The sequence below is a fragment of the Neolamprologus multifasciatus genome, chromosome 20 (assembly GCF_963576455.1).
Source record: "Neolamprologus multifasciatus chromosome 20, fNeoMul1.2, whole genome shotgun sequence".
Classification (NCBI taxonomy): Eukaryota; Metazoa; Chordata; class Actinopteri; order Cichliformes; family Cichlidae; genus Neolamprologus; species Neolamprologus multifasciatus.
The window spans coordinates 35,484,241-35,502,095 of NC_140458.1; the positions used below are offsets into that span (position 1 = coordinate 35,484,241).

Here is a 17,855-nt window from a genome sequence, read left to right on the forward strand (position 1 = left end):
GGCAGAGAGTGCAGTCTATCATTACACCGTTTACTGCCTCTGAATGCCTAACATGTCATTTGTGTGTGTGAGCTAGAAATCAGACAGACACAACAGACTAAGAGAACACGGCTACATGTAGGTCATGTAGCGCCTTTTTTCTTCCACAACTTTGGTCCCAAATGCCAAATGAATCCATCAATAAAGTCTTTACCACAAAAATGTGGCTCTCTAAAGTCAGCTGCAGGTGGCCTCGTTGGGCTTTATTTGCAGAGTTAAAAAACACAAACAAAAAAATACACAAAGTTGTGTAGAAGAGATTCACAGTGCGCTCAAAACACAAACTCACTTTAGATCAATCACAGTTGTGTATGTGGTGCGAGAATGGGGAACAGGAGACCTCTTAACCAAACATTTCTTCTTCATCTTTTCCAAACCATCATCTCTAGACGACAGAATCTGGGACGAGGTTATGCCCTTTTTATTTATCCTCTTAAAACAGGACGGAAGTGAAGTAAAAATATTCTACCACTATTGTTTTATGCTAATAGGCACAGTTATGTCTCTTCATAACATTAAATACCATCACCTCATAGTTGCCGAGATAGAGCAGTTAGATGGGAAACCAGATTGTGATGGAGTAAAGCTGAGAAAGCAGTGAATAGTCTGGTGCCCCTGAAGAAAGATCCTCTGAAGCACAGACGGGTCAACTTCAACCTCAGTCTCTTAAAAAAAGAGATCTTCATGCTAAAGGCATGTTTAGACCATTTTAAAATGAATGGCATATCTGTGATCCATTTAGCATTTTACTGGAAACCTCCAATAATAAAGAAGGTACACAAAGAGCTGGCTCCATCGCTACGCTCAGGGCATAGCTGCTGTAATTTAATAAACCAGCAAAGGTTGGAAACAGCTTTTTTATGCAGAGCAGATGTTGTAGGGTGTGTACCCCAGCAGGAACTCTCCAACACCCACAAAGTACACAACCTGTGCAATGCCAAAGAGCGGGGCTATGACAAGGGCCCGGCAAGTAGCTCCCTTGAGGAACGCTCCAGGACCCTCTTTTCTCAGGATCTTCCTGCAATGAACAAGACAAGATTTATGGCATCGAGGCCGAGCCAAGCAGAAAGTTTGTTGGTGATGCTGAGAATCCAGAGCTATGATTTAAGCGATGTTTACCTGATACAGTCCACCACGCCGCTGTACGTTTCTTCATTAGTTCCTTTTCTGAGTGACTGGAGCCTTGTTTTGACAACTGCATGAGACAGAAAATTATAAATTATGCAAAATGATGTTTTTCCTCCTACTTCCTCGTGCACCAAATTAGTCTCTCACCATCACAAGGACTGACAGCCACAGCGGCGATGCATCCAGCCAAGCAGCCAGACAGAAAGGACCAATAGAAAGGGACGGATGGGTCGTCAGACGAATGCTGGCCAAGCTGGTGCACATGTGCAAAAAGAGGAAAGTACACAACAGAGAACGGGATGTCCCTGAAAAGATAAAATACAAACAAACATGTTTTACAGAAAGATGTAAAACTGGTTGATTGAGCATATGTGATATGGCAATATGCACATCTCACCTCATCAACGTGGCCCCAAGACCCCTGTACAGTCCTGTAACACCCTTGGTCCTCAGCAGCTCTCTGGTGATCTGTATGGCAGACGTTCGCATGGCTTGAGGCCCCGGGATGGTGTTATAGGAACGGCTAAGAACTGCGCTGGTCCTGCCCATCTTCAGCGTTGTTACAACAGTGGGCATCACTCTCTGCTGGGCAGCTGGCAGAAACAGGAAATCTAAGTGTTTGTTTTAGAGCTGAAACACCCAAACACCAGTTTTGTTTGGGGGGTGTTTGCAAATGATTTGCAGATGTAGATGGTTTTACCTATCCTGCCTGCATCCTGCAGCTGGATCTTGAGCATCTCCATGGGTGTGGTGACAATGACCTGGCACATGCCCGCACAGCATCCCGCCAACATCTCCTTGAACACTGTCAACTTACCACTAAGGACCAAAACACGTAGATTAGATAATAAATAAATAAATAAGAATGACACTGGATGTTAATATGTTCTTAATTAAGTGCTACTCACCCATCTTTGCTCAACGTGTGGCGAAAGAAATCATTAGCAGCTAGTTTGATGGCTTTCTCTGGGGTTACCAGGGTTAGGTTTACTGCAGCACCTGCAACAACAAACCTGCTTGTGACAAACTTCCTCCTAATGAAGCAAAAGTGCAGACTTGCTGAAACATTAACTCATCAGTCTAACGGCACATTTTCCAGTGCAGGAAAACAGGAGAATAAAAACTATCCTGACTGTAGGAAAGTGCAAAGCAAAACGGAAATGTTTAGCAACAGAACAAAGTTGCCACTAAGCTACTGTGACACACAACTGACTGCATTTTTCGCTGCCTTGCACTAAACCATTAATGGGCCAGTTTACTCAGCTTTGATCCAACACTGAGTGTGACTCAGCAACTGTGCGTCTTATTAAATGACTATTAAATTACCCAGTCTGGTTGTATTGGTTCCACTAATTTCAAATAAGGTCAGGCAATTAAAATATGTCATAGATCTCTTTGCTTTTACATATATCTGCTAATGTAAGTAATGTTGCAAAACTAGATAAAGGACTTTGGGGCAAACAATCACTTATAAAAATTGCAAGTATGGGCAAGTATTACCTCTGTACATGCCGAAGTAGCCTTCAGATTTAACTGTCTTCACCAGGCAGTCCATCCTGGTGAGAAACAAAGACAAACATGAGATTCACAGTGAAGGTTGTTATCATTCAGTGTAGCAGAATGGTGTCATTACAACATAAGTGTCACTGAAACATGATGATGACACAGCAACAAGAACTTGCATAGTAGAAACAATAATGTATTAATGTGCATTTTTAAGAAGAAGAATCACTGGATTGTGAAGATACAAATCATACTAGTGTTGTCTCAAACTATCAGTGAGTTTACATTTGCAGGTGCCGCTCTTACATGTTCTTGTAGATTTGCTGCCCGCTGCGCTGGTTCTGCAGGCGCGTCTTGGCCAAGTCGATTGGGAACACACAGGTGACTCCTACCATGCCTGCAATCCCTCCATTGATCAGTTTGGCTGGTAGACTGTACAAAGTCAAGTCGCACCAGACAAAAACATAACAATCATTCTTTTTCCCACCATTTCTGCAGTTACACAAAGAAGGGCGTCGACAGGCGAGAAAACCTGCTCAAACTCAGCTGAAGTAATATGAAAGCAGCTCATTATGCTTCTTGGTGTGTGACCCATACTAGTGTATCTCTCTGTAGAAGCTATAGAAAATAACTTGTTGACAGAGTAAAGCAAACAACTCACATATAACGGTGATAAAGTGCTTCACATCGACACAAGAGCAAAAAACAGGAGGCAAAGTCTGTGTTTATTGTATAAAACTATTGGATTGACAAAAAAACAACTAGAACATGCCTCGTTCCTATTATCTCATCGAACGTGGTGCACAGGTCCATACCTTATCTGTTGTTGCTGGGCCATGGTTCTTGACTTTGGTGAGTGCAGAGGGAGAGCAGGCGGAGAGTCCCTGAGAGACACTGAGCAAGGCAAGAGCAGAAATAATCTCAAGGTGATATATATAGAGGAACGTCCGGCCCTGCAGATACAAGGATACATTTGACTCTCCACCCACTGCATTAGCAGCCAAGTTAAAATCAGGGTCAGTTACGCACCAACATCAAAGCACAATCCTAATATCCAAATCAAGGCAAGCACACACCCATCTGCAGCGTGTAACTTCAGATGAATCCAGCTCCTTGTCTCAGGCGTCTTGATTGCAAACATGCACTCATACAATGGATAAAATCATAAATAAAAAAACAAACAGCGTCTGATAATAACGTGTGATCTGAATGAGAAAGTTAACCACATCTGCTCTGAATAATTTCAAAAGCTTTACAGTTTTTTGCTTTTTGGTTGTTTTTTTTAACCCGCCCTGCAACTTTTTCCCGGGTTGTTAAATTTATTTAGATGTGAAAGATCTAGTAAAACATCGGAGCTGTTTTCGAAAGAATCACGGTTACTTACAGAAAAGCGCTGGGACAGCACGCCTTAAAATAAAGGTAAAGACTTTAACGCTGCTTCACATCCACCGGTCATCGTTAATAAATTAATGAATGAGTAGGAAGAGGAAGGAGACGCGCTACAGCTAGGTGCGCCTCAGGCCTGACTTGGGAACCAATAAAAATTGATTCTCTAAAAACTGGGCGGGACAAACAGACCATGATGCAACATTTATAACCGTTTCTCTCAGCCGAGTAATCCTGATATCTCTGACGTGGTTCGTGCTGGCTCAGAGCAGGAATTTCCTGGAACCTGGAACCAGCAAGAACAATAGTTCTTGCTATTGTTAGGTATTGTACCGGGTCTGTTCATGGTCCATTTCATTTACGTCCCAAATGATCGCCACCCAACCCCCTAAGCGAAGCAAATCAGTAACCAAATCAGCCTTTTTTTAATTTAATTTGTTTTTATTTGTTTATTTCAATGTATTTATTGTAATTTCACACTTTTAGTCATACATGCTAAGACAAAAAATCACAACTGTATTGCATGCCCAACAGACTGTTTATTGCAATATCATAATAAACTAGAGAACAGAACATGCGATGCACTACAATAACATCAACACACAAACACGTAGTCGTTTTCATTAATAGCTGAATCACTTCCGTGCAAGCGCGCTGCTGCTCGTATTGGAATATTGTGAGATTTCCACAGCAGACTGGTTCTGGTTCCTCACACCGTCAAGTGTCGTGAAGCACTGATCATAAGGGACACGGCTGGTCCGGACGCAACGTTGTGTGCGTGTGTCACAGCGCCTACAGCTGCAGCAGTGGGCTGCGGGATAATACAGCTGTGGGTTGACATCCTTGGGACAACCAGGAATATGAGCAGCCCGGTACACCAAGGAAAGAGGAACACAGCTGCGCTGGATCAAGAAAGTCCGCCCAAATCGTCCCTTCAAATTAGTGTCCTGGAAATGAGGAAACGAGGCTGATGACAACAATATTCAATGAGGACAGAACAAGATGCCATTAAGATTTTTATATGATTAATATCCGCAGAATGTGTTACAGTTTGATATGTCATCATTACCTTCATCACATTTATTGTCTCAAATGTTCTCATAATGTCCGTCATACAGTTTGCTTACATCATAGAGTTTCCATGAAAAGTGTAACTGTGTGCAGAAGTTGTCACCTGCGTGTAACAGTAGCCACTGCAGATGGTAGTGTTGATGGCCACGCACTGGGTGCAGTCTTGCTTCTCAATCCATAAAGTGTAATTCTTCAGCATACAGGTATACACCGCACCAACCATCAGCACACACAACAGCAAGGCTTTCAATGCAAACAGAGGCATGCTAAATCTGTAAACACATATGAATGTACGGACAATTAAAGATACATGCAAGAAAACAAAATCAACAGATGCAATCAGAACACTATCAGAGCAACGTTTGCTTAGTTTCACGCAAACCTAAACTGAAGAGAAACAAACTGTGACGTATAACCTTAGTGATATCTTGAAACTCCAGAAGTGTCAGATCATTGCAGAATCTGTTACGATGAGACGAGTTTGGTTCCCTCCTGTTCCCCTGGAAGCATCTGAAACTATAAAGGATGCCCATCCGCTTTTATGGAAACCTTAATCCACCCTGAGTGCCCCAGTAGACTTTAGTATACATCATTATTCCAACAATCGTGTCAATATCACTGCAGGTTGAAAATGCTGCCACAACATCTGTGCAAACCACAAACAACAAGTTATGCAACTCCAGCCCGACCCTCAAACGGCTGAGCAGAACTGATCCATGTGACTGATTCCACACGTTTTAGGTCGTGAGACGCGAAAGAGTCAAAGAATATTCCTCAAACTCAGTCTCCGTTTAAACGTGAATTCAAACTTGTGTCAGTAAAACACATGTAAGCTCCTCATTTAGCAGAGTGAACGCTCACTCGTACTTAATGATGATGAGCAAACAAATCGTTTATAAAATGTGGAACTAGAGAAACAGATTCCTCTGTCTTTATGTTAAAAACAATTAAAGAAAAGTATAAAAGTTCCAAATAATAATCAAATGGAGACAAAATCAGAAATAATCTCATTTTACATCATCAGTGGAGATCATTTTACTTTCTGCTGTAAGTGTAACTGCTAATATTGGTCTGGCTGATGCTGGGTCAGCCTGTGTCCTACAAGTAAGGTAAAAAGGTTATAGCCTCTTTAGCTAAGCCTCCCATCTGTTCTTAATAGAGGTGGCCATGTGCCCTCAGATTTTTCCCACTAAATGTTGTAAATAAACACGTTCAGCCAACAGAGAGGCCTTTAACTCTGCAGGCATGTTAAAGAACTGCACATGTAGAAATTTCAAAATTCAAACTTCATTAATTTTATTCAAGACTCAACTTTACATAATAACCGAGATATAAAATTTAAATGAAAAATATGCAATTTTGTGTATAATTATAAATATCATAGAAACTCCCAAATGCAGCTTCTTTTTCTTATAGGTTAAATCTCTCAACAGTAAATGTATTTCTGACTTTGATTAAGCTTCCATTTCTCTGATGATAAACCATAAAATTCATCCTGAAATACATTAACTACGGTTTTATTAAATTATTCATCTTACACTCACCATGCAGTCTGACAATTAAAACGTCTTTATTCTTGCGACCTGATGTTGTCACTTTGTTTTCGCTCTACATTTAACACGACGGTCGCAGTTATATACTGCAGCCATCAGATAATTACAGCAAACTGGGTCGTGGGCAGTTCACCAATTATCTGTGCTGACGCACATCCCGCTTTTTGAGACCAGCGGATTATTATTTGTATGAGGTACGAGAGAAGAGAACAATCAAACTGATTCATATCTCTCTCCAGACATTACTGTGTCAGTTTAATACTGCACGGCAATATTAATTACATAAATATTTACATTTTTGACTACTTGCAATAATCCTTCCATAGTATGTGGAACTGGCACACAAAGCTACTATTTCATTTAGAAAAAAAAAAACAGGTTTGCACACTTTCAAGTAGCACGTTAAACAATTTAAAATATTTGATACTTACAGGTTACCCTGTAGGTTACAATGGGAATCTTAAACATGTTTTGAGATTTAGCCGATGCTGCTGGGCTGGTTTGCTGTTCTGTGGTTAACTGCAGTAGTCAGTCACACAGAAGGATCCAGAACTCATCTTGGAGTAGGCCAACTCAATAGACATCATTTCATTTGCCTCCCGTTCAACCCACTCTGTGAATGTGTTATCACCATGGCATCACCAGATGATGTTCTGGGTTCAACTCTGTGGCTCTGTGTTTCAAGATCGTGCGGGCAACACTTCGTGTTCCAATAAGGCTAAAAAGTGGGGCAGAAATATGAACTGGTTTTGTTTGGGGGCAAAACTGAAGCTGTGCACCAAAGACAGTAGGACACAATATGACCAAGGAGTTGTTTTCTGAAAGTTTAGGTAAGTGGTTACATGTTAAACAAAAAAGCAGCATTAAATAAAGATCCACAGTAAACTCTTTACATACAGGTGCATCATCCGTAAAGACACACGTGTTCCATTTGAAAATGCATTTATTTTTGTATGATAACTTGCACATGTCAGCAGTATTTGAGAATGCAGACGTTACGATGTGCAGCTGTGAGGGGTCATAAAAACAGGTTCTTGGCACTTCAGGTGTCTCACCAATGTCATATGCACAAACTGCATGTGAATACAGGCCAATGCAAGACCAAACAAGCGTATTAAGAAACATTAGCATCCATCGTTCTTAACATACAAATGCTTTCAGTGTCTAAATCCAGAAGCATTTCCTTTTTAACCTTGTGTTTACATCGCCCTCTCACAGACAGATGTGAATATTTTGAATATTTCCTACAACTCTGCATTTTTATGATTTGCATTCACAATGTTGTCTCATGCTTGTGCCACAGTCCAGAAACGTCTACTGTCATCAAGAGGACGTAAATGACCGTGAAGTCACATGATCCTTGATGGTTCAATATTTGTGCAAAACGTGGGGGGAGAGTAGTCTGAATTAGGTTGTGGAGACCTGCTCCAACTCATCCATCGCACTCAGTCGCCAGCCGCGAGCGCTTCCAAGTCATCAGAGAGGCGCATCCACCGCGCCGACCGGCTTCTCCTGCTACACCTGCTCTCATTGACCCATGCTTTCTGTTCACTCGCTCACCCGCTTCCAGGTGATGCCCTGCAAGGGCAACGATTGGCTCTTCTCTCAGACCTTCCCCAAGGTGATTGGTAGAGTGACAAGCACTCGGCACGTGACCTCTTCAATGAGCTTCCTCCCACGGACTAGCACGCGCTGCACACCAGGTATAACTGCGGTCAAAAAGGCGCGCGGAGTCTTCATCACGGTTTATTTGTTGCTTTAACGAGTATTTTGGGAGGGTTAGAATTTGAACTATCCCAGAGGGAAAACATAATTCACAAATATGTTTAGATTGTTTTTAATTTTATTTTAATTTAAATAAAAGAAAGTACTGAACGCCCCGTTGCATTCTGGGCCGTTCAGTACACGCCTTTCACTGCGATCAAGAAGACTTTTTAAAATGTATTTTATAGCGCAGAGAAAAAATTATATCTTTCTCCCCTTTCTTTTCCCCAGTCAAGTCTGTCCCGTGTTTAACAAGTGAAAATAAAATAAAATAAACAATAAAAGGTGAATCAAATAGACCATTAGGTTGGGATGGTCCATTTGGTAAAGTAAATCCGTTGGGCATCTTTCTTCGCCTTTAGACAATAATTCTGATGCAAAAGAACCAAACGGGACAGGCAAAAAAAATATATATAAGCAGGAATCCTCGACTGAAAACTTCCGCTAATGTGTGAGTACAACCTGTTGGTTGTTTTTAGTGTTGTTAGTGACTTTATAGGAAACCTTTGTCAAGATAAGGAATTTAACAAATAACATTTCAGCCACTGCTTTCAGAAGATCTACATCAAACTCATGTTTGCTGCATTATGAAGTTGTTTCAATCACGACTACATCGCTGACTATAGATCTGACTACAATAGAAGACGAGCAGCCAAACCCAGACGCGCATATAAAGCTGTGATTGTATCCAAACACTAGATGGCAGACAAACACAGTATCAGATCTGTCTTCTCAGCTGTGAGGGAACTCGTGTGTTCCTGCATCTTGTGATTTTATCAGCTTGTTTAACTCTCCCCCACAGGCAGCTGTAAGGTGAAGAGTATAATTCACACAAGCAGAAATGTTTTATGAAGCTCCCAGACCCCAAGGAGATATAATTAACTCAATGCTCAGAGGAACAGGTGTAAAATGAATATGGCCAGATCACAGATGGCATGCAGGGAAATTTGGTTCTGAGCCCACAGAAAAGGTATTTATTGTGTTTTCGTACGAAGGAAATGAGGCTGAGTCGCTGTTAAACGGCATAGCTTTCCTAAACACGTGCACAGAGAAAGCTCCGTAGGCGGCAGTGAACATCCTGCTTCCTCAGTCATATAATAAATGGTCAAGGCAAGGTCCTCTTCACACAGAGAGACAGCCACAAATAAAGAGTGGATGCACATCTTGATGGGGGGACAGTCCAGATTTCCAATGAATGAAATCAGAAAATACAGCATCACCAAGGACAACATGTAATAATCTGTTTTCTGGGGCTATAAACGATTCTTTTCTCACCAGCTGCTAACACCTTTGAATTTCCACCCAATATGGAAAAGAAAGGTGCCGTAACGCTGATTTTAGAACGATTTGTGTTTTCTGAGAATATCAAACAGCTCAATATGTTCTGTCATCTGAGGCTTTTGCTCCCTACACTCAGCCTAAGTTGGGTAACAGAGAGATTTTTAGTACTGGGGCCATTTTTGGAAGGAAGAAGAGAAATTTGACCCAAATCATCTCTGGTGTCCTTGAAGACTCTTATTAAGAACCTTGGGAATCTGGAGAACACCTCTAGACAGCTCCTCTCCACTTCTCCTCTACTCTCCTTTGTGATCTTCCCTGTCCTAACTTTTATTCCACCTTCCCTTTTTGTCTGTGTGCACCTTCACTTTCACTCACACAGACCCACAAGGCTCCCACAGGGGCTCAAAATCAATCTCACGGTGCTTAAAATAATCAACCTAGTTGAGGCAGAGGGCTTACCAGTAACATGTACAGTAGCTCACTTCCTCACTCCTTATTTTTACTTCCACCCCACCTCCCTGATTGTGAGTGACTGGCAGCCATCTCAGGATTTATTTAGCTTTCTTTTCATTTTAATATTTACCCAGGCTGCAATCGTTTCATTTGGAGTTCCGTTTTTTTGTCATATAGTTCATATAAATGATTGTATGTCTTTGCTCTGTACTACATCTCTTGTCGAGTGACAGCTGGGGAAGGCTCTTGCTCCTTACCATCATGAACTGGATTAGCACTGGTCTGATGACTGGATGGATAGATAGGTGGCTGGATGGGTGAAGTCATATATGGGCAGGAATTCTTATTTTTAGATCTGATTCCAAATGAGTACCAATTATTTTATTTTTCTTTTTTATAATCTTGTAATGTAACTGCTGTAATTTTCATCATAATTTAAATAAATATTTGCGGTCAACAGTTTACATGCACTCATCATGGGCATGAAAGTCGTGGTAATTTGGGGCTTTTAATGATTTATTTTTCTGGGATGAAAATAAATAATTAATTCATCTTTAATGACTGAAAGAATATTACTTGTGTGCTCAAGTTTGAATTTAGTTTGGATTTTCTCTCTTCCACACGAGGTCAAAAGTATATACACAACATTAAAACAGTATATTGAGTTTATGCATCCCACTAATATTTTTGGTAACCATCAACAAGCTTCTGTCATAGTTTGTCTGATACTTTTGGGGAAAAGCCCAATGTCACCTGCTTTATCTGTTGCAAAAGCAGTTTTGATGCATGTTTGACATAAATTTCCTGTTGGACACCCGCACCTCACCTCTGTCAGTGCGCCCCAGAGCAGCTGTGGCTACAATGTAGCTTCATCACCAGTGTGTGAATGGGTGGATGACTGGATGTGTAAAGCGCTTTGGGGTCCTTAGGGACTAGTAAAGCGCTATACAAATGCAGGCCATTTTACCCAATCATGTCAAACCATCCAGCTGTTTATTTGAGCTGAAGTTGAAGAATTTCACTTTTCCATGCATTTTCTGCGATGTACCAGTGCCACAGGCAACAAAACAGCCCCAGAGCATGACGCTACCACCATCATGCTTGACAGTTGGTGCACTGTTCTTAGGTTTGAAAGCCTCACCTTTCTTTCTTTGGCCCATTTGACCATAAAACCGTCTCCAGAGACATTTATCTTTATTGTGTCCAGGTGGGCAGCTCAAAATTTCAGTTGAGTTTGAGTTGAGCTGAAGCTTCTTTCTTGGTCAACACCCTCTCAATCTGTGACAATGTAAAACTCACCTCACTGTGGACATTGACACTGGTGTTCCAGCAATTTCCATATCATGGCAAACACTGAGCCTTGGTGGTTCCCGGGGTGTTACTGAACATCCTAACCAACCGCTCATCTTTCAGATCTTGTCAAAGTAGAGATGCATCTAAAAAAAACAACCTTATACTTAATATACGATTGTTTGGTCAGTCCAACGAGTGCTGTCATGCAAATCCTTTTTATGCTGCAAAGAGAAACTCGCAGTTTGCATCAATCAGTATCACTAATGATAATTAAATAGGCTTAAAAAGGCTCTGTAAATCCTTCAGCACCACCACTAAAAGACGTGACTGCATGTATGTATGTTATTATAGCCTCTGTGGATTAGAAATCCTAAATAAATTTAAGATTGTGCACCCAAGTGTTCTTTTTGAAAGTAATTAAAGATAAATGCTGTGCAGTCAAAAAAGAACAGATTAAAGAAACGAACGGCCCCAAATTACCAAGACATTCATGCTCATGATGAGGATGTAAACTTCTGACCACAACTGTGTGCGTATGTATGAATTTAAGTAATTCACACCATCAATGTGTGGGTGCAAGATGACACTTACTGTACATGTGTGTGAGAACCTGCCTTTTTACTGAGAAAACAAGGGAGATGAAGGTTGCCGGCGCCACCTAATTGGTGGCACCTGTCACAGTAAGTTTTGACCCCAGAGAAATATCATCGATCACCCGGGACAAAAATAGCATCTGGAGCCGAGCTTCCAGCCAACAATGAAACTTTCTGCTCCTCACTAGTTCTGGTAATTAACAAAATCATTCACACAGATGAATCTAGCTGACGATCTTCAAACAATACTTATTCATACCTGTTACAACCTTTAACTAATGAGCTCTTCTTCTGTTTAAGCTGCTACTTTGAGGGAAACATTTGAAAACTGCAGCATGGCCCAGGTCGGATCCAAGAGACACGTGCAGTGAAAACATTCATCCTTTGTTTTCCTTTTTCTTTTCTTGTCTCATATTATTGATTTTTAAAGATATGCAAATTTGTCCCAACACAGTAAGTCAGGAGGCAATGCCCGCCCTACATCACAACTCAAATATAGCTACACCAATTAAGGCCACTTCTTGTATGCTACACTGGGCATGTGGAAGAAATCATTCTCCATTACTGCATTATAAGTCTCTTGATGTCTGATTGTGCAGCAACTCAGTGGATGAAAAAGACAGATAACTTTGGGGAGGAGTAGCACGCTTAATTGGATTCTGCGTTGTTGTGAACAGGACTGCAGAGATGACAGAAATGCTTCAGAATCAGTCGTTAGTGGGCAAAATAAATAGATCAGGGTGTTAAGTTTAGCCCTAATTATTCTGTTTATCTTTTTTGTTTAGTCCCTTTATCTCCCTTCCTTGCTTCACTACAGCTGTCAGAGTAGGAGTAAAGTAATTGCAACCTGTCTCTGGTCTACACTGGCCATCAGCCCAACATAGAGAGCCAGAGGAGGGCCACAAAAAGAAAAGAAGTGGGAAAAAAAGATGTGTTAACAAATAAACTGAAGGGGGAGGGTGGGGTGAGGAGACAATGTAGAATCTATAACAGCGAGAAATGGAAAATATAAAGGAGAGTGACCAAGTGAACAATGCTGATGAAGATGAGAAGGAGAGGAGAGAGGGCAGGCGATGGAGGATGGAGGCTGAGCAGAACGGCAGAGGGAGAGAGGGAGGGTAAGCTTCCGACAAAAGGAAGTGGGAGATGTTCCAGTAAGGCACATGGTGTGTGTGTGTGTGTGTGTGTGTGTGTGTGTGTGTGTGTGTGTGTGTGTGTGTGTGTGTGTGTGTGTGTGTGTGCGTTGGTGTGCGTTGGTTTGAGCACCAACATGGTACAGGAGTGCAAGCAGTAGCTGGTCACAGCCCCTAATAGCATTATATTACTTGGTGCCAAATCTGAAAGGCTAGATTGCAGGCTGTTAGGGATTTAATTCTAAATTAAGCCTGTAAGGAGAATGTTTGCATGTAAATCCATGTACCAAACCATTACTCTGTGTGTGAACACAACAGCTAGAAACATGAAATTAGAGTCCTGAGAGAATGCTGAGCTTGGCTCATAAAGCTGTGCACGCATATGGACGTGTGCTCAGGTGAGGCTAATAATTACTGAGATGCTAAATGCACATTTTTCAACCTTTCATTCGAGCCTGTGAAGTTTATATCAGCTGTTAAGCCTCCAAACTGACACACATGCAAACATTCACGTTCAAAAACGATTGGAGTGCAGCTAAAGCGTGAGGAGTGGAACAAAGGGAAGCAGAATGTGACAAAGCGAGTGAAGAAAGGCCAGAGCGCTGAACTCTCCTTCTCCATGGCTGCTGGCCTTGAAGCCTGCTGACTCCGAATGGCACGTTTGGCAAAGGAATGTTTACTGTGAGTCCTCAGAGCTATGATGCATTTTAATCTAAATATAAGGAATTTGTTTTATTGTTTGCTTTGATTCGGCTCAGCTCTTCTCCCTTTTCAAACATGTTTTTGTCCAAAAGAGGCAGATCTTTAAAGTGATGGTTTGAATCAGTGTTGATGCACTTATCGAGGTGAAGGTCAGTGCTCATCATAATCCTATGACTCAAAATGATGGTTCGTAATAAAGCATCACATCAGACATCTGCACCAACAATTACAAATCCTACTCCTGTGCCCTCTTAACCATACGATATTTATTAGAACGCACAGCAGTGTCATTGAACAGCATCTTTTTGAGCCGACCTGCTTATTTTGTGATCACATATATTATTTGAACTTGTGGAAAATGTTCACTTATTCATACATCTCAGCACGAAGCCTACTTAAAAGATGGTGTGCTTGAAAAAAACCACAAGGTCACTTATTTATTCAACAAAATATCAAGCTGTAATTTTATCCTATTGAAAAAACATAATATCAAAGTCGGCATCATCGGCTACAGTGTCCCCTTTAGCAACAATAACTTTATTGAAACATATGCAAACATACAGTGGGGCAAAAAAGTATTTAGTCAGCCACCGATTGTGCAAGTTCCCCCACTTAAAATGATGACAGAGGTCAGTAATTTGCACCAGAGGTACACTTCAACTGTGAGAGACAGAATGTGAAAAAAAAATCCATGAATTCACATGGTAGGATTTGTAAAGAATTTATTCGTAAATCAGGGTGGAAAATAAGTATTTGGTCCCCTCAAACAAGGAAAATCCCTGGCTCTCACAGACCTGTAACGTCTTCTGTAAGAAGCTTTTCTGTCCCCCACTCGTTACCTGTATGAATGGCACCTGTTTGACCTCATCATCTGTATAAAAGACACCTGTCCACAGCCTCAACCAGTCAGACTCCAAACTCCGCCATGGCCGAGACCAAAGAGCTTTCGAAGGACACCAGGAAAAGAATTGTAGACCTGCACCAGACTGGGAAGAGTGAATCTACAATAGGCAAGCAGCTTGGTGTGAAAAAAATCAACTGTGGGAGCAATCATCAGAAAATGGAAGACATACAAGACCACTGATAATCTCCCTCGATCTGGGGCTCCACGCAAGATCTCATCCCGTGGGGTCAAAATGATCATGAGAACGGTGAGCAAAGATCCCAGAACCACACGGGGGGACCTGGTGAATGACCTGCAGAGAGCTGGGACCAAAGTAACAAAGGTCACCATCAGTAACACACTACAACGGCAGGGAATCAAATCCCGCAGTGCCAGACGTGTTCCGCTGCTGAAGCCAGTGCATGTCCAGGCCCGTCTGAAGTTTGCCAGAGAGCACATGGATGATACAGCAGAGGATTGGGAGAATGTCATGTGGTCAGATGAAACCAAAGTAGAACTTTTTGGTATAAACTCAACTCGTCGTGTTTGGAGGAAGAAGAATACTGAGTTGCATCCCAAGAACACCATACCTACTGTGAAGCATGGGGGTGGAAACATCATGCTATGGGGCTGTTTTTCTGCCAAGGGGACAGGACGACTGATCCGTGTTAAGGACAGAATGAATGGGGCCAAGTATCGTGAGATTTTGAGCCAAAACCTCCTTCCATCAGTGAGAACTTTGAAGATGAAACGAGGCTGGGTCTTCCAACATGACAATGATCCAAAACACACCGCCCGGGCAACAAAGGAGTGGCTCCGTAAGAAGCATTTGAAAGTCCTGGAGTGGCCTAGCCAGTCTCCAGACCTCAACCCCATAGAAAATCTGTGGCGGGAGTTGAAAGTCCGTGTTGCTCGGCGACAGCCCCAAAACATCACTGCTCTTGAGAAGATCTGCATGGAGGAATGGGCCAAAATACCAGCTACTGTGTGTGCAAACCTGGTAAAGACCTATAGTAAACGTTTGACCTCTGTTATTGCCAACAAAGGTTATGTTACAAAGTATTGAGTTGTATTTTTGTTATTGACCAAATACTTATTTTCCACCCTGATTTACGAATAAATTCTTTACAAATCCTACCATGTGAATTCATGGATTTTTTTTTCACATTCTGTCTCTCACAGTTGAAGTGTACCTCTGGTGCAAATTACTGACCTCTGTCATCATTTTAAGTGGGGGAACTTGCACAATCGGTGGCTGACTAAATACTTTTTTGCCCCACTGTACATGGAAATCCAGTATAAAGGGCAAAAAATGAATTCGTATGAATTTGAAAGGCAATAGCTGACATGACCTCCTTTATTCTTAAGCACAGACTGAATCCTCTTAGACAAACTTGTAATTTCTTGAAGTAGTCTTCAGAAAAAGTTCTCCAGGCTTCTTGAAGGATATTCAAAGCTCTTCTTTGGACGTTGGCTGCCTTTTGTTGTGTTGTCTGTGAAGATGATCCCACACTGCTTCAATGATGTTGAGGTCGTGGCTCTGAGGAGGCCGGTCCCCAGAGCTCGTACCTGTGATGGTGACTGATGAGTCTATTGTGTGTGTTTCTATCCAGGGAGGATTTCCCTGCAGTGGCCGTGTGTGTTTGAGGATGCCATGCTGACAAATGAAGCGTTTGGCACTCAGGTGCTTTCCAGTAGGTCAAAATGTGACAGTACTTTTCCTTAAACCAAAACCAACAGAAATGCACGGCCCCATCACGCCTCCATCGTCTTTTACTGACGGCTGCAGACACTCACTGTTGTAGCTCTCCTGACCTCGGTGATCTGAACCAGAAATTAGACATTTGGATGGATTCATCGCTCCATAAGAGATATCGCCCCTCTGTTTCAGCCCAGTTCTTGTGTGATTTGGCAAACCCCACCCTTTTCTGCCTGTTTCACCATTTGTTGAGGCTTCAATAACAGTGGATGGATCAACTGAAGATCCGGCTACAGAAAACCAGGAGAACTGTTGCTCAAGGCCACTTTAAAAATACACAAAGCAAACTGTAAAGAAACGAGAGGTGGCTCAAATATGTTGCACAGGGCTGTGTTTTGATGTAACAATATTCAGTCTTTGACATCACCTTGCTGGCTTCCTGTAGCACCCCTTGTGCAGAAGAGAGCGTCTGAAAGTAGCTTCTACCTCCTGCTTTAAATTCCTTCACTGCATCGCTATCATTCTATTACTCCCACCATTTTTCTTTTTGTAAGGTCCAATTCAACTTCAATTTTAAGCCAGTTGTCCTCACATTGTCTTCAAGCACTGTTTGATTTGATGTAGAACTCATAGTTGAGTCAATGACTGCAAGCTGCCCCTGAGGCAGCGAAGAAACCGAGAAACTTCCCACCACTGAGTTTGTGCAGCTCACTGATGTGACTGTATGCTTACATTTCTCCTGTTCCTTGAGATTTGACTGTATCTCTCTGTGTGTACGTGTGTGTGTGTGTGTGTGTGTGTGTGTACGTGTGTGTGTGTTACACAAACACACCTATACACTCCTTTGTATGTCTGTATTCACAGCAAATGGAAGCAGCAGCAGACTCAAGGTCTCTTGTGAAAAAAAAGACTGCAAACACCTGGACAAAAAAACCAAAAGCATAATGCCACACACAGGTGTGTGTGTGTGTGTGTGTGTGTGTGTGTGTGTGTGTGTGAAGGCTGCAGGAACAAAAAAGGAGATATCTGTTGCGTCTGCATCGAGCTCGACTTGCTAACTCTTTCTCCTTCACACACATGCAGTTCTTTCTTTTCCTTTTCCCCCTCAAACACACACATGCACAAACATGCACAAACACACACATGCACACACACATGCACACACACACATGCACACAAACACACACACATGCACACACACACACACGTGCACAAACACACATATACGAGCAGGCAGGCGACCTCACAGACGCATAGAAACACAGTATTTAGTTCCTGCGTCATTACAGTAGCCATCTGTCAGTATGCAGGCACACATACACGGACTTGGCTGTGTGTATGCATCCACTACTCACTCACTCACACACACACACA

General features: G+C 42.0%; 2 protein-coding genes and 1 non-coding gene across 5 annotated transcripts; all 3 read right to left on the reverse strand.

The window, feature by feature from the left end:
• Nucleotides 1-830: 830 nt before the first annotated feature.
• On the reverse strand, nucleotides 831-4,197 carry LOC146495484 (mitochondrial glutamate carrier 1-like). 2 transcript variants are annotated; one of them, XM_085145796.1, is made up of 10 exons: nucleotides 4,055-4,197; nucleotides 3,486-3,564; nucleotides 2,977-3,102; nucleotides 2,668-2,723; nucleotides 2,076-2,166; nucleotides 1,868-1,986; nucleotides 1,565-1,760; nucleotides 1,315-1,472; nucleotides 1,159-1,234; nucleotides 831-1,057 (listed from the first exon to the last, which is right to left on the reverse strand). In XM_085145796.1, the coding sequence occupies exons 2-10, from the start codon at nucleotides 3,506-3,508 to the stop codon at nucleotides 898-900; spliced, it is 1,005 nt and encodes a 334-aa protein (XP_085001922.1). In that variant the 5' UTR covers nucleotides 3,509-3,564; nucleotides 4,055-4,197; the 3' UTR covers nucleotides 831-897. The 2 variants fall into 2 exon arrangements, with proteins under 2 accessions (XP_085001922.1, XP_085001923.1); XM_085145797.1 differs by having other exon boundaries at nucleotides 3,486-3,623; nucleotides 4,055-4,187.
• A 164-nt stretch (nucleotides 4,198-4,361) lies between these two features.
• On the reverse strand, nucleotides 4,362-6,037 carry LOC146495485 (follitropin subunit beta-like). Of its 2 annotated transcripts, XM_085145801.1 has the most exons (3): nucleotides 5,544-6,037; nucleotides 5,231-5,399; nucleotides 4,362-5,003 (listed from the first exon to the last, which is right to left on the reverse strand). In XM_085145801.1, the coding sequence occupies exons 2-3, from the start codon at nucleotides 5,390-5,392 to the stop codon at nucleotides 4,692-4,694; spliced, it is 474 nt and encodes a 157-aa protein (XP_085001927.1). In that variant the 5' UTR covers nucleotides 5,393-5,399; nucleotides 5,544-6,037; the 3' UTR covers nucleotides 4,362-4,691. The 2 variants fall into 2 exon arrangements, with proteins under 2 accessions (XP_085001927.1, XP_085001928.1); XM_085145802.1 differs by having other exon boundaries at nucleotides 5,231-6,037.
• A 2,029-nt stretch (nucleotides 6,038-8,066) lies between these two features.
• LOC146495486 (Nuclear RNase P) lies at nucleotides 8,067-8,359 on the reverse strand. Its single transcript, XR_014871742.1, has one exon.
• Nucleotides 8,360-17,855: the final 9,496 nt, after the last annotated feature.

Excerpts from the sequence above, each read along its gene's own strand:
- LOC146495484 (XM_085145796.1), bottom strand. The coding sequence starts at position 3,508 with ATGGCCCAGCAACAACAGATAAG. Across the intron at positions 2,724-2,976 it reads CAGCAAATCTACAAGAACAT|GATGGACTGCCTGGTGAAGA; the intron begins GTAAGAGCGGCA and ends GTTTCTCACCAG. Across the intron at positions 1,058-1,158 it reads GGCGTGGTGGACTGTATCAG|GAAGATCCTGAGAAAAGAGG; the intron begins GTAAACATCGCT and ends TGTTCATTGCAG.
- LOC146495485 (XM_085145801.1), bottom strand. The coding sequence starts at position 5,392 with ATGCCTCTGTTTGCATTGAAAGCCTTGCTGTTGTGTGTGCTGATGGTT. Across the intron at positions 5,004-5,230 it reads GTGGCTACTGTTACACGCAG|GACACTAATTTGAAGGGACG; the intron begins GTGACAACTTCT and ends CCTCATTTCCAG.